Below are 21587 nucleotides of genomic sequence, written 5' to 3'. Positions count from 1 at the left end.
TGTTACGTGTCTAGGTGTCCTTGACACCATATTCGAAGCTCATCACCCGTCGCCTTTGGGCCCAGGTTGAAATCTGAGGTAGAACCGCGAAAAACATGGATTTTTAGCTATTTCGGGCTAAAAAGTTGGAAAAGTTCGATTTTGAAGTTGGGCCCAAAGGCGACAGTTGATCATATTCAAGTATGTTACGTGTGTAGGTGTCCTTGACACCATTTTCGAAGCTCATCACCCGTCGCCTTTGGGCCCAGGTCGGAATCCGAGGTAGAACCGCGAAAAACACGAAATTTCAGCTACTTTCGCCTTTGGAGCCATGTTTAGGCCCCTGTTTCGCAGCCGAAAAACGTGAGTATTGGCAAAACTCGATTATTTCTGTCAAATATGCACCGTCAACTGTCGTACATCCAAAAATTTCTCAACTCCGTGGAGGGGCCGGATTTGCAAATTGCAAATTCCAACCCCAAATTGCAACCCCTCCTTTGAATAAATTGGGCTCATCCAAAGGCAATTGCCTGTCGATAGCCGCAAAAATCATGAAAACCGGCCCGATAGAACGCTAGAACTAACAAGGGGAACTTACGGACCTGCCGCCTCCGATTGGGCTGAATTTTTTTTTACAGACTCTATGGACCAATTCTAGAGGTCAATTTGAGCCGTTTTCCCGAATGCGCAATAGGAAGGGCGTAAAAAATTCCCAAAAGTTGCGTTATCGGCGTGTGATTTGGTCGTGTGGCGCGTGGCAACACTGAAGCAGCCTCTTGAACCGCTTTATCGGCCTGAAGGTTTCAGTGGAGACCGGAGCCCTACTGCACAGATGCTGGTTTCATGATAGTGCTGTCCCGGGTTCGATCCCCGAGTGATTTGTCTACTTTTTATTTTCCGCATGATCACGTAACATTTTATTTTTAATTCTTCATCCGCATTTATAAATCAAGCAGTTCCGATCACTATCCCCCCCCCCTCATTTTACGTATATTTTCCCCCGATATTTACTCACATTGACCACCAATAACCGTATGAAACTTCATTGACATAAATTAATGAATTAAAAAGCAAAGGGCCAAAATAATGTGTCTCTTGGCGGTCCTTGCATGCACATGGGTTTGGGGTTGCTCTTTGATTTATTTACACATTAAATTTTTTTCCAGGAAAACATTGGGAGATAATGTAGTAACAAATGAGGTTTTCTTTTGCTTCTCAATTCATTAATTTATGTCAATGAAGTTTCATACGGTTATTGGTGGTCAATGTGAATAAATATCGGGGGAAAATATACGTAAAATGAGGGGGGGGGGGGATAGTGATCGGAACTGCTTGATTTATAAATGCGGATGAAGAATTAAAAATAAAATGTTACGTGATCATGCGGAAAATAAAAAGTAGACAAATCACTCGGGGATCGAACCCGGGACAGCACTATCATGAAACCAGCATCTGTGCAGTAGGGCTCCGGTCTCCACTGAAACCTTCAGGCCGATAAAGCGGTTCAAGAGGCTGCTTCAGTGTTGCCACGCGCCACACGACCAAATCACACGCCGATAACGCAACTTTTGGGAATTTTTTACGCCCTTCCTATTGCGCATTCGGGAAAACGGCTCAAATTGACCTCTAGAATTGGTCCATAGAGTCTGTAAAAAAAAATTCAGCCCAATCGGAGGCGGCAGGTCCGTAAGTTCCCCTTGTAAGCGCTACCAGATACGCAAATTTAAGAGGCCTCGGAGCTTATAGTACAGATGTTGTTTATGTGCTCTCTGAAACTCAGAGACCTTTTTGTCCTTCAGATGTCGCTCTTTTCACATGTTTCACACTTGATTTCGAAGATGCCTGATTTTTCTCGATCATCTTTATTCTTCTTATCTATATTTTTACTTAGTTTGTTTGACGAATTAACTCTATTATTGAAGCTGAGGTTTATTTTAAATTTTTTTAACATTTTTTGAAATCTGTAATTAGCCATTGGGTGGTAGGTGAATTTTTTCCACTTTATATCGTCTCACTCTTGGCTCGGCAATTTGATTGCAGCAAAGGGGGTAGGAGACCCCTTAAGAGCAAGTCAATAAAGTAACAACTCCTCTCATAAATAATACAAATAATAAATATCTATAAAAATAAAAACTAATATAGACACAAGAAGAATTCTTTAAAAAAAATAAGAACCATAATAAAACATAAAACCAAGATGAAAGGGTCAAACAATATCGCTCGCTCATAGAGTTAAGTATTTTAATCAGTAAATAATTTAAACTGAAAATAAAATAGTAATTTTGGAAATTACAAATAATTTTCTATTTACTGATATTTGTGATACCCTTCGTTTGTAGAAATGTAAAGAAAATTTCTCGATTTCATTCTCCAGTTTGAACATGTATGCGATGGTGTATTAGCCAAAAGAAGAAACAGTTTCATGTTGATGGAAAAAAATTTTCCGACTCAAATGAATTTAGTGCTAAATGTTCTTCGCAGGTAAACTTAAGAGCTTCTGCGTAGGTTCTGTATTTTTTCCCAATCATCTTTAATCATGTAAATCCACTCCGAAAAATTTAATCTGGACCATGTCAGTAAGTGGATGATTCATTTATCTGTTTCAGCTGTGGCAAAGCAGATTCAAGAGGAGCCAAAGGTTGAAACAAAAAAACAAAAATCGCCCATCAAGGTTTTCCAAGATTGTATCGCTCAAAATGACTTAGACAAAGCTCTTCAGTTTGTGAATACAGGAAACATTCCAAGCACGATACTGTCCAGCTTGCTACCAGCATTGATGAGGAAAAATAGAGTTTCAGAAGCATTTTCAGTTATCAAAACTATCTCGGACAGGGGTGATTATGTCAATGTCCAAGCTCTTAAACCCCTCTACAAAAATCTAGGGGAGGCGGTCGATTATGAAACTTTGTGCGAGTTGAGGCGGATACTCCCAGGAGTAAGTTCAGTATTTGTGTGCTACTTTTTACTGTTTGAAACATTACATGCACCTATTTTACTTTTTTTCTTTCTTATTTTTAACATCTTCTTGGATTAGATTGAAACTATGTTCCCATTGAATTGATGTTGTCATTCTCTCTTTTTCTCAGAATGATTGTTACTGTGTCCTTTAAAGGAGGTAGCTCCAATTTGCTCAAACATTTGGTGGACCTTCACCAATGAAGGCTCCTCCATGTGAAACTAGACCTGTGCGATTATGGATTTTTCAATTCGACTACGATTCTATTACAATTAACGAAATCAATCGCGATTATGATCACGGTTACGATTGAAATTGGGAAAAAACTGAAAAAGTAAAACAGCGCGATAAATATTTTTCCTCTTTTTTTGTGACTAAAAACGAAGGTATTTTTTGGTTTTCATGACCAAAAAGAAAGTTGAAGTATTTAAGTTCTTGAAGATATTTTTTTATAAAGTATCCAAAGTATCAAAATCAAAAGTATTCAAAGAACCTTTATCATCGACGTGAAATCGCGGCACAAGTCCAATGGGGATATTTTCGCGAAGTTATCACTATTTTCAGTGAGAGTTTTTACAGCTAGGGGCTAGCAGCTTGCTATCGTAGACGTCACATAAATTCGAACAAACGCGGCGGGAGTTTCAAATTCAAAATGCGGCCATCATTTCTCCATCATTCACTAGTTTCCCACAGGATCAAAAAGGTTTGTGCAAAACGGGTCCAATGTCACTTGTGGTGGATACCTGTAGGACTTGACACTCAATCATTAAAAAATAACCTATCTTATTCCTTAGTTAAGCCACCCAAAAATTTTTGGAGGTAGAGGGGAGGGAGGAGGGGCAACATTTTCGCAAATTATTTACTTAAGAAGGAAGAATTTTAACAAAATACGGTTTGCAGCGTACAAGGAGCTATTGGTAAATGTATCACAATATCACATCCTGGAGTTTTGTTGAGTTAAACTCGAGTTAGAACCTACAAAACACTGAAACTCCTTTAGAAAGACACGACTAAAAATGTCTCTTGCATATTGTAGAGAGCTGGATGAGCTGCAGATAGTTAGGAACAACAAATCATTGGTTTTTCATCAAAATCGAACAGGGCCATTGTGAAGCTTTGTTACAAGCCTGGAAATCCCTCCTTCATAGAACTTGGCAGATTGGTTACTGAACTTGTTCATCACAAGTCCTGTGGTGAGAGCAATGATGATGGAAAATATGGTTCTCCTAACTGTTTCTGTGGAGCAATGCTAAAAAATCAGGGCTGTAATGGGCCTGTTACAAACTTTTGCTAGAGCAATAATAAGAGTTGTAACTCGTGGAAAGTGTCTCAAAAATAAAGATGAGCACATCGACAAGGTCTGAAATGCACTTCTTACTTCACAATTTGCATAAGAAATTTGCGTTTTTTCGAGCTTTCCGCTTCATGAACGATACCACGACACAGGTGAACATTTCGTTAGAGGAGTCATTCCATCCAACCCCTGTTCACAAGGACACTACGCAATATTCAACACAGCCAACGCCAATCCGCCAAAACACATGTGACGGGACAATGATTCTAACCACCTGATAACAATTAGCTTGTTTACATTCACATTTTCGTCGCGTTGATAGATATCCACCTTGATTAACCTCGATCTCTCCTCAACTTGCTTGCAGAAGCATCGGCCATGTTGAGCAGGGAGTGAATGGAATGACTCTTCCAACGAAATGTTCACCTGTGCTGTAGTATCCTGTTTGAAGCGGGAAGCTTAAAAAAAAGCAAATTTCTTACGCAGATTGAGAAGTTAGGGGTGCATTTCAGAGATTGCTGATGTGCTCATCGTGATTTTTGAGACATTATGTATGAGGAACAACTCTTATTTTTGCTCTAGCAAAAGTTTGCAACAGGCCCATTGAATCAATGAGTTCGAAAATACACCAACTAGAGTTTTTTTCGATTTTCCCCTTTTTTACGGCTTAGTATAACACTTATAGATAGGTGAATCTGCATGCAAACGAAAATTTTGAAATTGCAACTGGAAACCCTCAAAACAGCAGCAGAGAAAGGGTGATGAGAATGACTACACGTTCTATTAGCGGGCGTTCCTATTGAGGTGGGGAGGGAGCAGTGGACTTTTTCAGGGCCAGTAGCTCATAAAACACTTTTCTAGCGTACTTGGTGCCATCAACTAAAATGTTTGCCAGAAAAAAGTACTACAAAGAGAAAAGATTTAATATTTTATTGGAAGTACCAATTTAAGGCCTTTCAAGAAAAACGGGTGGCCATCTGATTTCGTAGTTTTCTTTTTTAGGTTCACGATTCAGTATACCCTGTACCAAGAAGTTTTAAAAATATTCACGGGTTATATGTCAAAAACTAGACGTTTTTCCCCGCAAACCATGAAAAATCAATATCTGAAAGTCAGTAAGAACGAAAACACACCAACTCGGCAACTTGTAAATGCCTAATAATCTGTCATTAAACATGGCTCGTCTATTTTATCTCGGTTCTGTACACTGTCACCCAGCACTTGCCCTTTGGCACCTAAATCAGCTGTTTTTTCAAGTAACTTTTTCGCTTGTGCGCAAATTTTTGTGTTTCCTAAACGTATTACAATTTCCGAGTTGGTGTTTTTTCGAACTTGGTGTTTCAATTGAAGCTGAGAGTATACTGGATATAACGGTATATGTGGTTTTTTCTCAACATTACCGGTTTGCAAGAAAATTTGTAGGAGACCCTCTTTCTGGATGAGCCTTGTAATTTCCTCTGATGCTATAATTATTTTCCTTTTAATTTCAAGGAAATCAAGCAATATACTGCATCAAAATTGTATCAATAAATTTTTCATAATTTACAGGAATCTCACATAAAGTTCCAAAGAACTACTCTGCTCATTATCTTGTAAAAGAATGAAGCACGCAAGAAAATTGGCATCATGAAGTGAAGTTAGGATAATTCTGTTTTAATGTGTTGATTTTACCCCACCTAGCATGATGTTTTAGTAGGTTTTAAGGTAATGCAATTAAATACAACTTTTTTTTGGCAGGTTCTTTCGCCACTTCAATACATATATCGATCTTTACACTCAACTATGTGTTATTTCTTGCCTTTCAGGAACAAGGTCAGGATCCATTTCTCCTTCGCTCTATATTTGTTGCGTGCAAAGAAGCAGGACGAATTTCTGACCTGTTTAAGGAACTCGATTTGGAATTAATCACAGCCGATAGTGAACGACTCGAAGTTACGTTCCCAATAGGTGTGCTTTTGAGAGTTCTAGCAGAACAGCCACAATACTTGGCGGAAGGTAAATTAAAGTCGAAGTCGATTTTTTGGTCCCATCAGACTTTCATGTTCAACCAAACTTAGAAATTTTTGTGAAAATTAGTTCAATTTGCACATCATATGAATCCAGGTGCAATGGACCACTAGACAAGATACGAAGTTAGGCACTGGTTTCTTTACCAAAATTTCACGCAGAACACGATTTGCACAACAAAAATTGCTGAAACTAACTCTTAAACAAGATATTTAATGTTTCTTGACGCAAGATTTCAAACTTCCCACCCATGAAAACACAATGGTCTACGTAAGTCAAATCGCACACTAAACGTTCCGTGGCAGTCTCTGCGATACGAAAATACATAAACCTCAATCTTGACACTTTGGCTCAGCTTTAGTAAATTGTCTACACTTTGACCAATAAAGGATGGAAAAGGAGCAATGCTCAATTGAGGAGCCTGCCAAAACCTCTGTAAGGTGCAATTTGACTAACGTAGAGTATTGCGTTTCTCATGTTAGGGCAATTCAAATTTCCCTTAACCAATATAAAGTAAAAACTTACTTTTCTTCCTTTTTCGCCCGATGCAAATTCGGTTGCCACTATTTATACATTTATACTATGGCCATTTCAGCTTCAGCAGAAGCCATCATCAGGTAATTTTTAAAAAACGAACAATGAAAACAAAAACAAAAAACCGAAGCTAAAAATTCCGCGTATTTATTGCCCGCGACGCGTCGCGATACTAGTTAGTGCCGCGATATATTGCCGGTGATCAGCTGACTGTGTTGCGTCACGTAGGAGGGCGGGGGGACGATCACTGGTGCCACCTGTTGCTCAATTTGTGAATTAAGTAGCTGTTCCTTAGGTGTTTTCATTATTTCGATTTGTTCTAATACAATTAATTTCCGGCCTTTGTAACATACTTGTCCTAGTTTCGCATAACAATTTTCCAGTTTACGGTCAGTGTCGGATTATATGGTCCCCAAATGATGAATGTCCTCTCCTTTTTAGTATGGCACAGTCAACGTGTTCTTTCAGCCTTGTTGCCACACTCCTTCCTGTTTGGCCTACATATATTTTTCCACAGTTACATTTTATTTTGTACACACCGCTTGCTTCCAATTTTTCACTTTTCTCTTTTGTATTGATCAATATTCTGCCCAAATATTGGAAAAAAAAAATTGGAAGCAAGCGGTGTGTACAAAATAGAATATAACTGTGGAAAAATATATCCTCACCTTCCAGGCAAAGTATCACAAGCGCCATGCGACGTTTAAAAATTTCCGCTGCCATTTTATTTCTTTACTGAGAAATTGTTGGTTAAATCTGTTTGGAAATTTCACTATATTTTATCGGCAGCACAAAGAAAATTCAGTGAAATTTTCGGACAGCTTCGTTGAACAATTTCTCTGTAAAAAAATAAAATGGCGGCGGAAATTTTTAAGTGTCGCATGGCGCTTGTGATACTTTGCCTGGAAGGTGACGATATGTAGGCCAAACAGGAAGGAGTGTGGCAACAAGGCTGAAAGAACACGTTGACTGTGCCATACTAAAAAGGAGAGGACATTCATCATTTGGGGACCATATAATCCGGCACTGACCGTAAACTGGAAAATTGTTATGCGAAACTAGGACAAGTATGTTAAAAAGGTCGGAAATTAATTGTATTAGAACAAATCGAAATAATGAAAACACCTAAGGAACAACTACTTAATTCACAAATTGAGCAACAGGTGGCACCAGTGATCGTCCCCCCGCCCTCCTACGTGACGCAGCACAGTCAGCTGATCACCGGCAATATATCGCAATGACTAGTATTGCGACGCGTCGCCGGCGATACATACGCGGAATTTTTAGCTTCGGTTTTTTGTTTTTGTTTTCATTGTTCGTTTTTTAAAAATTACCTGATGATGGCTTCTGCTGAAGCGGAAATGGCCATAGTATAAATGTATAAATAGTGGCAACCGAATTTGCATCGGGCGAAAAAGGAAGAAAAGTAAGTGACCATAGCTCCCGATAAAGAAAACAAAGAAGTAGTAGTAAAGTAAAAACGTTAATATATTGGTTAGGAGTTAATTTCAGTAATTTTCAATGCAAGAATCGTGTTCTTCATAAACTTCTGGTTAAGAAACATGTATCAGAATGCTTAAATTCGTACCTTGTCTAGTGGTACATCACACTTTTTCATATTTTTATGGATTCCTAAGAAGTTTAATGTATGTTCTTACGAAAGCTTTACCCCATGGTTTTGAAACTTAAGTGTGGCGATTTTTACAACTTTTGAAATTCTTAACAATTTAGGACGATTTTACTTGATAATTTTGCAATGAAGGAGCAACTTTCATAATCCTTTTATACCCAATAATTTACGTTTTTTTCAGAAATGTTCTCAGTTTTTAGGTTAAATTTAGTTTCAAAATCAGGAAACTGCTAAAAATTGGCAAGAAATGCATTGATGGACGGTAATGCTCCTTGTAACTTATCAAAAGCCATTTTAAAGGCTAGAAATTAAAAGTACGCAAAAAACTACTTTTGAATTCTGTCGTGGAAGAATGATAATTTTCGACAAAGTTGGCCAAAAACTAATTTTACCCTTTGCATTTTGGGTTTGAGGCGCTGCTGCGCGTTTGTCTAGGTTTCAATCAGAAGGTTATTTGGCATAGAGTCTACATAGAACGAGTGTCTTATAATTTTTAAACCTTTTGCAAAACCCAGGTGGGATTTGTAAAGGCCCCTAAAGCTTTTTCTCCTCTCGGCCTTGTTTCACTAATGTTTCTTGTTCTCATTTTTTGTGTTAAATTTGGATGTAATGCATTAAAGTGAGCTGGTAGAAATGTATGTCATTCCAGAGTTGTCAATAATTCAAAACTTGTTACAAATCGCAAAAAATCACGGTTGTCTGAAATCTTGCCAGCTTGTAAAAGCTCACCAAATTAGGTGGCAAAAGAGTACGTTGCGAACAGGATCTAGACCTGTATTACAGCTGTATTCTAAAAAACAAACTTCTTGCCACATAGATGTGGTTTTTATGTGCCAGCAAGATTCTAGACAGATGTGATTTTTCATGAAAAGCACTCACTTACTAGTCCGGAAAGCCGGGAAATAGCACTGATTTTTTTAAGGTGGTCCGGAAGCACTAAGAAAGTACGGAAATTTTACAAGAAGGTCCAGAATCTTTTCCTTCACACCATGCGTGGTTTTTAATAAAGCCTGGGAAGTATGCAATCCCCTGCACCTTGATTCTTTGAGTAGTATTTACCTGCAAGATCGCGATTGTGCTGTTAGTTAATCTTCAAGCTACCAATGAAATTTTGTGGCCACGTCATTTTTGTCGCAATTTGAGCAAAAATTTTTGAAATTTTTCGGATTTCGTCGAATAGAGGTACTGAAAAGGTACTGAATTTTTCTGCTGAGGTAGTACTGAATTTCTTGGGAATGTACTAAAAAATTATTGAGTACTGATTTTTAACCAGCCTGTTTTAGTAGACACCCTGGATATGACATTTTGAATCTGCGTGAGCTTGATCACTCTGTACAAAATGTTGTTGGAGGCTCATAGTTTACTCCCTGGATTTAGCAATGTAATAGAACTTGTGAAGCTTATCCATCGCAATTGTTTAGCTTAATGTTGGTTCCTCTGATGTAACAAAAAAAAAACTGTTGCGTCTATTAATAAGATAATCAGATGGAAATCACTCAAAAATTTCCTGTAATTATAATAATAATGCATCTTGATTTAAAGGCAGATGCAGAGACATCAGAACTCAGCCCTATGTTATCTAAACTGCAGATTTTAGGTCTTTACAAGGTATCTTTGAATATGAGCAGCCACAAACATTCCTCCCTTTGTGTCTCATGTAAACTTTTTAAAAAACGAATATTCTATCAAGCCATGTGAATTTTTTCCTATTTTTCAGTTGAAGCATTGTGTGAAAGAGCAAAAGAAAAGAGCTTAACTGTAAGTGAAAAATGTCTGTGGAACATCTACACAGTTCTGGACATAAAATCAGAGGAAAGAGAGAGACTTCGAAACTCTTTGATGCAGGACGAAATGAACTTTTTTGAGCCTGCAATAAAGCTTTGTGAGTACAGGGAGGATTCTTCACTATTAGACCGAATCAAGGACGCCGTTTGGTCAAGCTCAAATGGAGTAAACCTAGAGAGAAAAAAGGCTCGGATAATCACCGCAGAAATACGCTTGTGCAGTAAGTCTAATGTATTAGTTATAGAAAAATTACTTGAATTTTGGAAATAATTTGATTATGTTTTCACTTGAAAAAATATGGAAATCCAGTATTTTTAATATTCTGGAGTTTTCAGAAGTTGCCGTGTGAAAGTTTAGTTGAGTGTGCATTCATGCTTGTAACTTCTAGTTAGGACAGTGCGAATTCTTTAGACGTTAAAATTAAGATTGCATTTTAGATTAATACTTGAAATTGGAGAAAACATCAGCTTGTCAACATGATCAAACTAAGTCTCAATCTGGTTTGGATTTCAGTGCGCTGAGTTACACTTTGAATTATGAATTGAGGAATAATTTTCATGAAGAAATCACATTTTATTCAATTAAATGATAAATGAAGGAAAGAAAAAGGATCACATCTTACCATCACTTGCAGTGCTATTGATGCCAAAAATATCTCCTTTTTAGTTCTATGCGTGCTAATTGTTAATAAGATCAGTCAGGAAAGATTAGGGAAAAATCAGGGAATTTTTTGCTGCCGATGCTGTAGACACCCTTTTTTTTCGGTAATGATATTGAGTTCTGAACTCGCCAACAATTTTAAATAGACTCATCTCTAATTTTTTTAAACTGCAAATTTCAAACCATTTAAAGTACAGAAACTCTGCTGTCAACAAGAAATCAGTACAAAACCGTTCATAAACCAAATAAATCACTGGAGCATCAGTTTTTTCCGTAATTGAAGTATTTGATCTCTGTCTTCCATTCTTATCTCACCCTTTAGTGCTTAAAAATCAGCCCGATGAAGCGTTGAGGAGACTAGAATCAGGACTGAAAGATGTAGATATCTCTCAATTAAGAAGAAGTGTTTTGAAGAACTTGGAGAGGCAAGCCAAAGCTTCTAATCTCCCATTCGACTTTAAAATTCCTACAGTAAGTACAGTGTTAAATTCATATCAATAATTATTTTAGTGTTCTCCTGTGAAATATGCAATCCAGTAAATCAAGTAATGAAGTGTATACAGGTGAATCTTCAGAAACGAAGAGAAAGATTAAAACCGATAGTTTTTTAATTTTAGTTTTTACAGGGAAAACTTGATGTAATAAATATTAAAAATGAGATCGTGCTTCTAAAGAGACTCCATAATCCTTTCTTTAATACTTCTCATTCTGTACTGTCTGATGGCAAGCGCCTCTCACACTCTTCTAGAATAGGCTCCAATGACAGGATTCATTTTTATGAGTTATTTGCTAAGATACTTTGAATTCTTCATTGTTTGTGTAGGTTTTGTTTTTGTACCATCATTTTCTCTGATTTAGAAGACAATCATTTCAGGTTTTGAACTTATTATGCACATTAAAAAATAAAACTAGTATGCTGAGATTGCCGACCGAGAGGTGGTTCAGCAGTCTTGATCAAGCCGCTGTGGACTGAAGTCTCCATTCTCCTCAAAAGTAATTCATAAAAGTCGAAAATTCTGTGCAATTATTTACTTTAATTCCTTAATCTTATCCCTTAAACTATGCAGTTCTATTTTACGAAGTGGTCCTTATTTTCTTTTCTAGGTCTCTGCAGAAGGTGAAGATGAAAACAAACAGAAAGTCTCAACGCAGTAATGCATTTGAAATTTGAATTTCAACAATTGTTGATGGCATCTCTTGGTTTTTAGTGAGTATTATATGAAATTTCACTTTTTAGGCTCCTAATAACCTAGGGAAAACTGAGGAAATATAGAGAATTCAATTCGGAAAAAAAAAAATCATGAAAAAACTTCTGGTGTTTTTGAGAAAACTCCATAAATATTGAGAAGTTTAAAATTAATAAAAAATGACTGGCAGAAAATTAAAGTTTCGGCTGTAAAACTGGTTTTAATCTTGAATTTTGTCTAATTTTCTGTGTACAAATAGTGGACAAATTGAGAATGAATACAGGAAAGATTCAGAGAATTTGAGTTTTGAATTTTAGAAAATTCCATGAACCCATTTCACCACTAATCTTGGTCGATGCTCGTTGAGGTGCAGCAATTTCTTGACCATGCAACCTGTTGGCTTCAAGCTATGATTGAAAGGTGAGGAAAAAAGGTTTTGAAAATTTGCGACTAGTTTGCAACGGATAGGAAACAGAAAGTTTGTTACAAAATCATGAATAAATTGGGGGGGGGGGGGGGGAAATCATCTTTTGGAAAATTCGGGAAATCAAGGCTTTCCAAAATGCATAGGCCAATGGACCATTAAGCAGGGTAAGCAATCCAGCAGCATACAGTGGCGATTTTTCAAGCCGGCAACACTGTTATTCCTCCATTTAAATCCATCAAAAATATTGATTTTGGGTAAGGCAAGAATCAATCGTCTTACACACTTTTAAATGAAGGAAAAACAGTATTGCTAACTTTCAAGAATCATCTCTGGCAGCATTTTGGGGTTTAAAGTATGCGAAGGTTAAGTACATCTTGTGCCACTAGATCTTATTCTTATCCTTGCTCGTGGTTTGTATTTACTTTAATTGTTCTTTCTACTTTTGTGTTTGCAGTTGAAACAAGAACAAACAGTTCGCTGTAATTTTCAAATTATTTTTGGCCTTCCCGGTTTGAATCATTGTGAAAATCGACACCTCTAGAACAGACCTTTGCATGAATACCTTGGTGCGTACTGGAGCTGTGTTGCCTTAAAGAGGTGAACCTTATTTTTTGAGCCCTTCGAGCTCACTCAATTAAAACATTGTCGTAGTTTCAATGCCAGTGGCAACTCTCTGCAAAGAATATTTCTTAGCTCCTGATTCACAATTATCACCCGATGCCCCCTTTCTATGAATCCTCTCATATGTGAGTCACTATTTTTGATCATTTTAACTTGTCAACCGATCCAGTTTTGTAAATATTAGTCTAGGATTTTGTTGTAGTTTTTCTCTTCTTTTTTTTCTACTGTTTTTTCTTTACTGTTGAATTGTGTTAGTCATTTTGTATCACTATGAAATATTGTAAATTATTTCGAGAGAAAAAAAAAAAAAAAAAAAATTGTAAACATCGAACCTTGTGATTTTCTCTTGTCTGCACTATTCTCAAGTTTGGGAAATATCCCTGACACAGAAATATCACTGTGTTTTCCCCATATTTTTCTATCAGTGCCTCTGGAGCTTGTCCTTTCTGACATTTTCACAAGCATGGATATCGAATTTAAAAAGGAAATCATGAAATAAAAAGCTTGTTCAAACTTAGACATTTTTTTACTTTTGTAACTTCATCATGAAAATTTGAAGGAGAAAAGTTTTCTAAAAAATCAGAATTTTGGAAGTATTATCTTAAAATTGTTTAAAATTTAATTGGAATTTTAAAAGTGTTTTTTAAGAACTTATTTTTCTTTTGGTGTCAAAGATCGAGCATTGCAATAAATTTATCAGGATTGCAAGGTCCAGGGAAGAAACAACAAGGAAAGCCAGGTATCAAGAGAGAAGGAATCGGCCGTCAGGCCATTACTATCTGTTCAATGATTTCACTTAGGATAGGTTAGTAGGACTAACCTTAAGAATATTTATGCCAAAGTTTAAAATTTATGAAAGATCAAACTCGCACTTGGGAGAGATGAGGGTTCGTATGATAGTAGTTACATGCATGACTGAAGATCCAGTACCTGACGTCTTGCAAGACAGTAAGTGCAACTTGAGTTGTAGAGAAGATTAACTGCAAGATGATTTGGGTGAAAGTTCAGGTTGTCAAGATATTTTCCGTGCATAATTTTGAAGTTCAGAGTGAAAGGGTTGCAGAGCAACAGCTAAAACCTCCATTGTGCGCCAGCACAGCAAGTCAGCGTTTACAAGTTTTCGGACATTTTATGCCGCAAAGTGAGTGCCGTCACTGTGAGTATCTACTGAACCCGCGATTTGTGTGGTAGTTCATTCCACTCACAGGTTCAAGCTGCAAGTTAAGCAACTTAAGAAAATTAATAGCTTAACAAGTAATGAATCGGGTTGGGCCGAATTCTATTGGTCCTTCCACCGGGTACATGAGAATTCTTAAAACGAATCTCGACTGCACTTAATAGTCCGGCTTTGGCCTGAGTGGCTGGTGGTGCTATTTGGACTCATTGATGGGTGTTGCACCTCACGCGGTCAGACTTGCTCACATCTCAGGGCGAATACCCTTAGCCAGCTAAAGGGGCCTAAAGTGACATTTTGCCGCCCCCGGGGGGGGGATGGAGGGTTGGGAATCACCAAGGCAAATCAGCACAATGGACCACTAGACAAGGTACGAATTTAGGCATTCTGATATAAGTATCTTAACCAGAATTTCACGTAGAACACGATTCGCGCAACGAAAATTACTTAAATCAACTCCTAACGAAGATATTAACGTTTTTATTTCACATTGGTTACGAGGAATTTGAACTGCCCGCTCACAAGAAACTCAAAGCTCTACGTGTGTCAAATCGCGCACTTACCGGTTTCAGCAAGCTTCTTAGTCGAGCAATGTTCATGCCCCACCACGTGGTGTTCAAACTATAAGCAATTTGCCGTAGCTGAGCCAAAGCGTCAAGATTGAGGTTGCCAGATTTGTATATCGTAGAGACTGTCATGATAACGTTTAGCGCGCGATGTGAATCACGTAGAGCATTGAGTTTTCATGAGCCGGTGGTTTGAATTCACGCATCAAGAATTATTAAATATCTCTAAGGAGTTAATTTCGGTAATTTTGGTTGTGTGCATCGTGTTTTACGTAAAAATATGGTTAAGAAACATATATCAGAATGCTGAAATTCGTACCTTGTCCAGTGGTTCAATTTTACGCTATTTTCAGGTTCGAAGTTTAGTGATTGCACAGAGCATTGCCAAATTGAACACTTCTAAGTAACCGGGAGACCCAAGAAATGAAAAAAAGAATATAAAATCAAAGCTAGGTACCAGACGCATGCATGCATCAATATTTCCACAAGAATCGAGCCAGAGCTTGCGACCTGTAATACTGCTTTTAAAAACTAAAAGTCGTAAAATGATGCTTCATTTTCGGGTTCATGGACCCAGGCCCGCCACAAGGGGGGGGGGGGGGGATACTGGGTCCCTGGAACCGGGGCCCGGGCCCTGGAGGGGGCCCGTGTTACCCGTGAAAAACCACTACGAATTCACATGCAACCCTTGTTTCGTAAGAAAAAGTGAAAAATTTACCCTAAAAATTCCGCAAAAGGTGGATAGATTTTCAGAAACACGCTGGGACACTGTAGAGTTCTTCTTAAATTTTCAAGATTTTCAGTACAGAGGGATATTTTTAGTAACTGCGTTTCATTTTCTTCCGTCGTCAGATGCTAAAGAGTCTCCAGTCTGGGACTTCAATGGCTCATGGCTCATGGCTCAACTCCCTTGCCATAGACAAACGAAGGGGGAGTCCAGGGGGGCCTGGCCCTCATAGAATTGAAAATAGTATCATAAGTAGTATCGTAAGTAGTATTGGGGGGGGGGGGGGTATCACCCCCCCCCCCCAAAAAAACAAAATAAAAATTTTCCAGATGTTTTGAATGCAACATTTCGCAAGTATTTTGCTCTGAAAGTATTAGAAAAAAAAGATAATTATTCCGCAGAAATTGATGGGAAAATTCTTTATGGAAGCTACAAAATGCGTCCGATTAGTCGTATAAATTCTGAAATTTCTCGAAGGATGCCCCTCGGACCCCCCCCCCCCTCCGTGCTTGGGGCCCGGGCCTAAAAAACTGGTACCAGGGCTCGAGATGGGATGTGGCGAGCCTGCATGAAGGCTATTTCCATTTAAATCTTCCGTCACATTCATACGGCGCAATAATACAACTATTTGAACTCTCCGGAATGCGTGAGGTATCACGCCGCATTTGAAGGCGTTTTCAAATCAGCCAAGTTCCGATACCCGGATTATCGTTTTGCATAGTTCATATTCTTTTGTTATATTCCGTATAAAAACCACCCATTTGCTATATACAATTCTAGCTGGATTTTAGCAATTCTAGCCGCACATTTTTGCAGTGGTGAATGCATAGCTGAAGTGCGCTCCAGCTAGAATTGTATTTAGCAAATGGGTGGTTTTTATAGGAGGATTATAATTAAACAAGTGGTTAGTAATGGAAACAAAATAATATGAACTATGCAAAACGATAATCCGGGTATCGAAACTTGATTGATTTGAAAACGCCTTCAAATACGGCGTGATATCTCACGCATTCCGGAGAGTTCAAATAGTTGTATCATTGCGCCTTAGAAATGCGACGGAAGATTGAAACGGAAATAGCCTCCATGCACGCTGGGCAAGTCGATTTCCTTTGACATTTTTGCAGTGGTGAATGCATAGCTGAAGTGCGCTCCAGCTAGAATTGTATTTAGCAAATGGGTGGTTTTTATACGAGGATTAAAAATAAACGAGTGGTACGGAATATAACAAAAGAATATGAACTATGCAAAACGATAATCCGGGTATCGGAACTTGGCTGATTTGAAAACGCCTTCAAATGCGGCGTGATACCTCACGCATTCCGGAGAGTTCAAATAGTTGTATCATTGCGCCGTATGAATGTGACTGAAGATTTAAATGGAAATAGCCTTCATGCAGGCTCGCCACATCCCATCTCGAGCCCTGGTTATTTTGGATTTTACCCTGGAATTTTTAGGGTAAATTTTTCACTTTTTCTTACGAAACAAGGGTTGTATGTGAATTCGTAGTGGTTTTTCACGGGCAACACGGGCCCGCTCCGGGGCCTGGGCCCCGGTACCAGGGACCCAGTATCCCCCCCCCCCTTTGTGACGGGCCTGCTCATGGCTCAACTCCCTGGCCATAGACAAACGAAGGGGGAGTCCAGGGGGGCCTGGCCCTCTTTGAACTGAAAATAGTATCATATGTTCCGTCCCCCCCCCCCCCCAAGAAAAAAATAAAAATGTTCCAGATGTTTTGAATGCAACAATTCGCAAGTATTTTGTGCTGAAAGTAGAAAAAAAATATAATTACTACGCAGAAATTGATGGAAAAATCTTTATGGAAGCTTCAAAATGCGTCCGATTAGTCGTAAAAATTCTAAAATTTCTCGGGGGATGCCCCTCGGACCCCCCCCCCCTCCATGCTTGGGGCCCGGACTTTAAAACTGGTACCAGGGCCCGAGATGGGATGTGGCGGGCCTGCATGGACCCGAGAAATATGTACACCGAAAAGATCTTTTTAACCTCATCGAAAAATGAAACATTCTATCTAGAAAGTACAAGGTGAAATTTTGAAGCAGAGACAAGGTGTTCAGTAAGAAAAGTAAAAATAAAGAGATAGGAAAACATTTATACTAGAACAATTTAGGCAGCATAGAACGGAGCACTGCTGGTTCACGCCTTGCGCCATCGCCCCTTCAATTTTGGAGATGCAACACAGACATCCATCAAGTATGAATAGTCGTATCTCTGCGCCGTCATCAACGCGCTTCTTTTAATTTGCTCTATTTCCATACTGCGTTTGTTTCAGTTTGCCTTATTTGTATTTGTAGCGGTGCTTTAAAGACTGTACCTATGAGCAACAGAGCCGTAAATAGGAGAGCCGTAATAATCGAGCCTCGTTTCTTAATTTTCTCATGACACCACATTGGCAGCGCAAAGCTGAGCTGCGGAATATCGCGAATTCACAACTCACGCCATCGCGCCTTCAATTTTGCAGACGCAACACAGACATCCATCAAGCACGAATAGTTGTATCTCTGCGCCGTCTTTCCATTTGCTCTGTTTCCATATTGCGTTAGTTTCGTTTGTCTTATCTGTAGTGGTGCTTCAAGGGCTGCGTGAGCAACACAGCCGAAAATAGGACGTGCCCAAATCAATTATCATTTTGAAAAGAAAACAAGAAGATAAATCCAATATGAATATGTTGGAAATCTTGGAAAAGCGTGCCGAATAAATGAAATGTTGGACACATACCTACTATTTTCACGTCTCTGCTATTTGTATCAATTGGTACTTTTTGCTAAAGGACGACGGACCGGTCTTATGGGAAAAGTGGGCCCGGTTAAATCGGCTGGCGTTTTGATATGTTGTAGGTCTTAACCTACTGATCAAAAGTGTCAAAGGGCATTTCTCCCTATCTCGAAGTTTTACCCCCCATTTTGGGGGTCAAAGTTGCCAATTCGGCGTATATTTGGCAGTTTTGACACCCGGGTTTATTGGTCGCCTATGAGATTCTTTGATGGTTTCTTGAGTCTTTTGTATCCTCTGAATAGGCTAGAGACCATCCGAACTAAAAAACTGACAATTTCGCCTTATGGGTAAGGGGGGGGGGGGGGTGTTCACGCCACCGATTTCAGAGTCGGCGAGCCGAATTAAACCGATTCTTTCGCCATGTTTTGGAGAATTTTTTATGCAAATGATTGCGACTGCATCTTGAAAGGTCGACTAAGATGCAGCTCAGAATATACCCCCGGGCGGGAGGGGGGGGGGGGGCGATCGAACTCGAGCAGCGTAACTGGCTTGCGCGGGTCGGATCAAACCGATCCTTCTATTATGTTTTGGAGAACTTTTTTGCAAATGACTCAGGCTGCTTCTTGAAAGGTCTAAGATGCAGCTCAAAATATACCTCCCTCCCCGGGGGGGGGGGGGGGGGGGAGGCGAAAACTGGGCCGAAAAGCCGACCGAACTCGGGCAGCGAAAGTTGCCCGAGTTTGATTGTTGATCGGTTGACCGATGATTTTGTCATGTTTTGGAGTTTTTTTTTTTTTTTATCCCAATGAAACAGACTGCATTTCGGAAGGTCGACTGAGATGGAGCACGGAATATGCTGTATGAGAAAGGAGGCTTCTCAATCCGCACCCTCCCTCGCAATAGGATCTCTCAGCATAGGTCAGTGTGGCACTGACACTAGTAGAGTGACACTTTTGAATGTGGCTAGGACGATTAAAACTTCATACCGTTTAACGCATCATTCAATTTTCAGCATATCCTGATGCATTTCAGAATTTCGACGAGGGGAGGGGTTATTTGCTTTTGAAAAGAAAAAACATTAAAAAGAAGAAGTACATGACCTTGTTTTTTTCTTAGATTTTCTGATTACGTAAAAAAATCTCAGCGAGCTCGCCTCACTTTCTGCACTGAGAGCTTCCAGGATTTGATCCATTACTTATGGAGCTCCAGTAGAAAGAATGAAAAACCCAGAACTCGTCAAATACCTTCAGAACTGATTGCATTGCATATATTGCCTTTTTGCGAATACTTTGCTTTCTTCCTTGCCTTTCTTGACATTCTACAAAACTGTTTAATGCTCGATAATAATGTGCGATTTCATTTAAAAAATCACCTAGATGATATATTTCTGAAATCAACCGACGTTATATACGTCTTAGCCGTAGGAATCATCTGCACCATTAGCTTTCGCTTATAGAAATATTGGGCTCAGTCGGAAATGCGTGTCAGCTAAAACGACCCTCGGAATTATGTATGAGTGATGGTGGTGGTAAAAAATGCCACTATACTAGTGTCAGTGCCACACTGACCTATGCTGAGAGATCCTATTGCGAGGAAGGGTGCGGATTGAGAAACCTCCTTTCTCATACAGCATATTCCGTGCTCCATCTCAGTCGACACTTCGAAATGCAGTCTGTTTCATTGGGATGGAAAAAAAACTTCAAAACATGACAAAATCATCGGTTTGATGCAACTCGCGAGAGCTAGTTTCGCTGCCTGAGTTCGGTCGGCTTTTCGGCCCAGTTTTCGCTCCCCCCCCCCCCCCCGGGGGGGGGAGGTATATTTTGAGCTGCATCTTAGACCTTTCAAGAAGCAGCCTGAGTCATTTGCAAAAAAGTTCTCCAAAACATAATAGAAGGATCGGTTTGATCCGACCCGCGCAAGCCAGTTACGCTGCTCGAGTTCGATCGCCCCCCCCCCCTCCCGCCCGGGGGTATATTCTGAGCTGCATCTTAGTCGACCTTTCAAGATGCAGTCGCAATCATTTGCATAAAAAATTCTCCAAAACATGGCGAAAGAATCGGTTTAATTCGGCTCGCCGACTCTGAAATCGGTGGCGTGAACACCCCCCCCCCCTTACCCATAAGGCGAAATTGTCAGTTTTTTAGTTCGGATGGTCTCTAGCCTATTCAGAGGATACAAAAGACTCAAGAAACCATCAAAGAATCTCATAGGCGACCAATAAACCCGGGTGTCAAAACTGCCAAATATACGCCGAATTGGCAACTTTGACCCCCAAAATGGGGGGTAAAACTTCGAGATAGGGAGAAATGCCCTTTGACACTTTTGATCAGTAGGTTAAGACCTACAACATATCAAAACGCCAGCCGATTTACCGGGCCCACTTTTCCCATAAGACCGGTCCGTCGTTCTTTGGGAGAAAATATTGATTCATGAACGTTGAATGCATATTAATTTTAAAGATTCCGTCCATTTATCTTGAATTTAAGCTGATATACGGCATTTACGCACGACTGCGATTTGGGCGAACTGCCGTGCATCGGAATCGCGTCAAGTTAATCACTATGGATTTCGAACTGTGGCTTCTCTCCTATTCGGCCGATTTACGATATATACAATAAATGAAGTCTCGTTTTATTTGTATTTTTACGGAGAGTGAGGAAACACTCGCTAAATAGACGGAAAACAATTTTTGTGAAAATTTGGTGGATCCTGGCGTCACGGTGAATGGTTAATCGGGCGTGAGAGATGAGGTCGACCGCGGCGCGGCGAGGCGAGTCTTTTATTGCCTTTGCTCGAAACCGGACACCCAAAGCGATATCGGGAGATAACTGCAGGAGGCAGGATTAGTACATGGTATGATGAGTCACGAGGCTCATCACAGATTGCACTTACAGCGCAAGATGGTCATTGGCTAAAAAGTTTTGGCGGGAAAGAAGCTTTAGTGCAAGTGAATTGATCTAATTTGATTCGTACATCAAATTGCAAATAAAATCGTCTGAAAATTTTGAAGAAGAATTTGCACTATTTTCCGAGTAAATTGGTTTATATTGAAGGAAACATGATAACGACCGAAGGTTCATACGGCGCTCTTCCTCAGAACGGCAGCAAACGACGCGACGTTCTTCCTTAGCACGACAGCAAACGAAATTCTTCCTTAGCACGACAGTATTACTGCCGTGCTAAGGAAAAACGCCGTATGAACATTCGAGAGTTGCCAAATTTCCTTCGATAAAGTGTTTATTATTGAGGTAATTTATGAATATTTTTCCTTGACATTTTCAGATATTTTAGATTAAATTGCGAATCA

The 21587-nt window shown here is 39.4% G+C and overlaps 1 protein-coding gene across 2 annotated transcripts in view; it reads left to right on the top strand.

Moving 5' to 3' along the window:
* bsf (bicoid stability factor) overlaps positions 1 to 13597 on the top strand; it is a gene marked incomplete at its 5' end in the record, with an annotated part of 46467 nt that extends 32870 nt beyond the window's left edge. The window contains 6 exon segments of one of the 2 annotated variants that reach the window (XR_011900304.1): positions 2586 to 2914; positions 6035 to 6224; positions 10118 to 10405; positions 11168 to 11316; positions 11950 to 12052; positions 12914 to 13597. Coding sequence is in view for 1 of the 2 variants with exons in the window: in XM_072302988.1 (XP_072159089.1) it covers positions 2586 to 2914; positions 6035 to 6224; positions 10118 to 10405; positions 11168 to 11316; positions 11950 to 12000 (1007 nt within the window). 2 annotated transcript variants of the gene reach the window in all.
* Between the last annotated feature and the right edge of the window lie 7990 nt (positions 13598 to 21587).

The sequence above is a fragment of the Bemisia tabaci genome, chromosome 7, assembly GCF_918797505.1.
Source record: "Bemisia tabaci chromosome 7, PGI_BMITA_v3".
In the NCBI taxonomy this organism is placed as follows: Eukaryota; Metazoa; Arthropoda; class Insecta; order Hemiptera; family Aleyrodidae; genus Bemisia; species Bemisia tabaci.
Note: the sequence above shows the minus strand (reverse complement) of the source record. Positions and strands in the feature narration are given on the sequence as shown.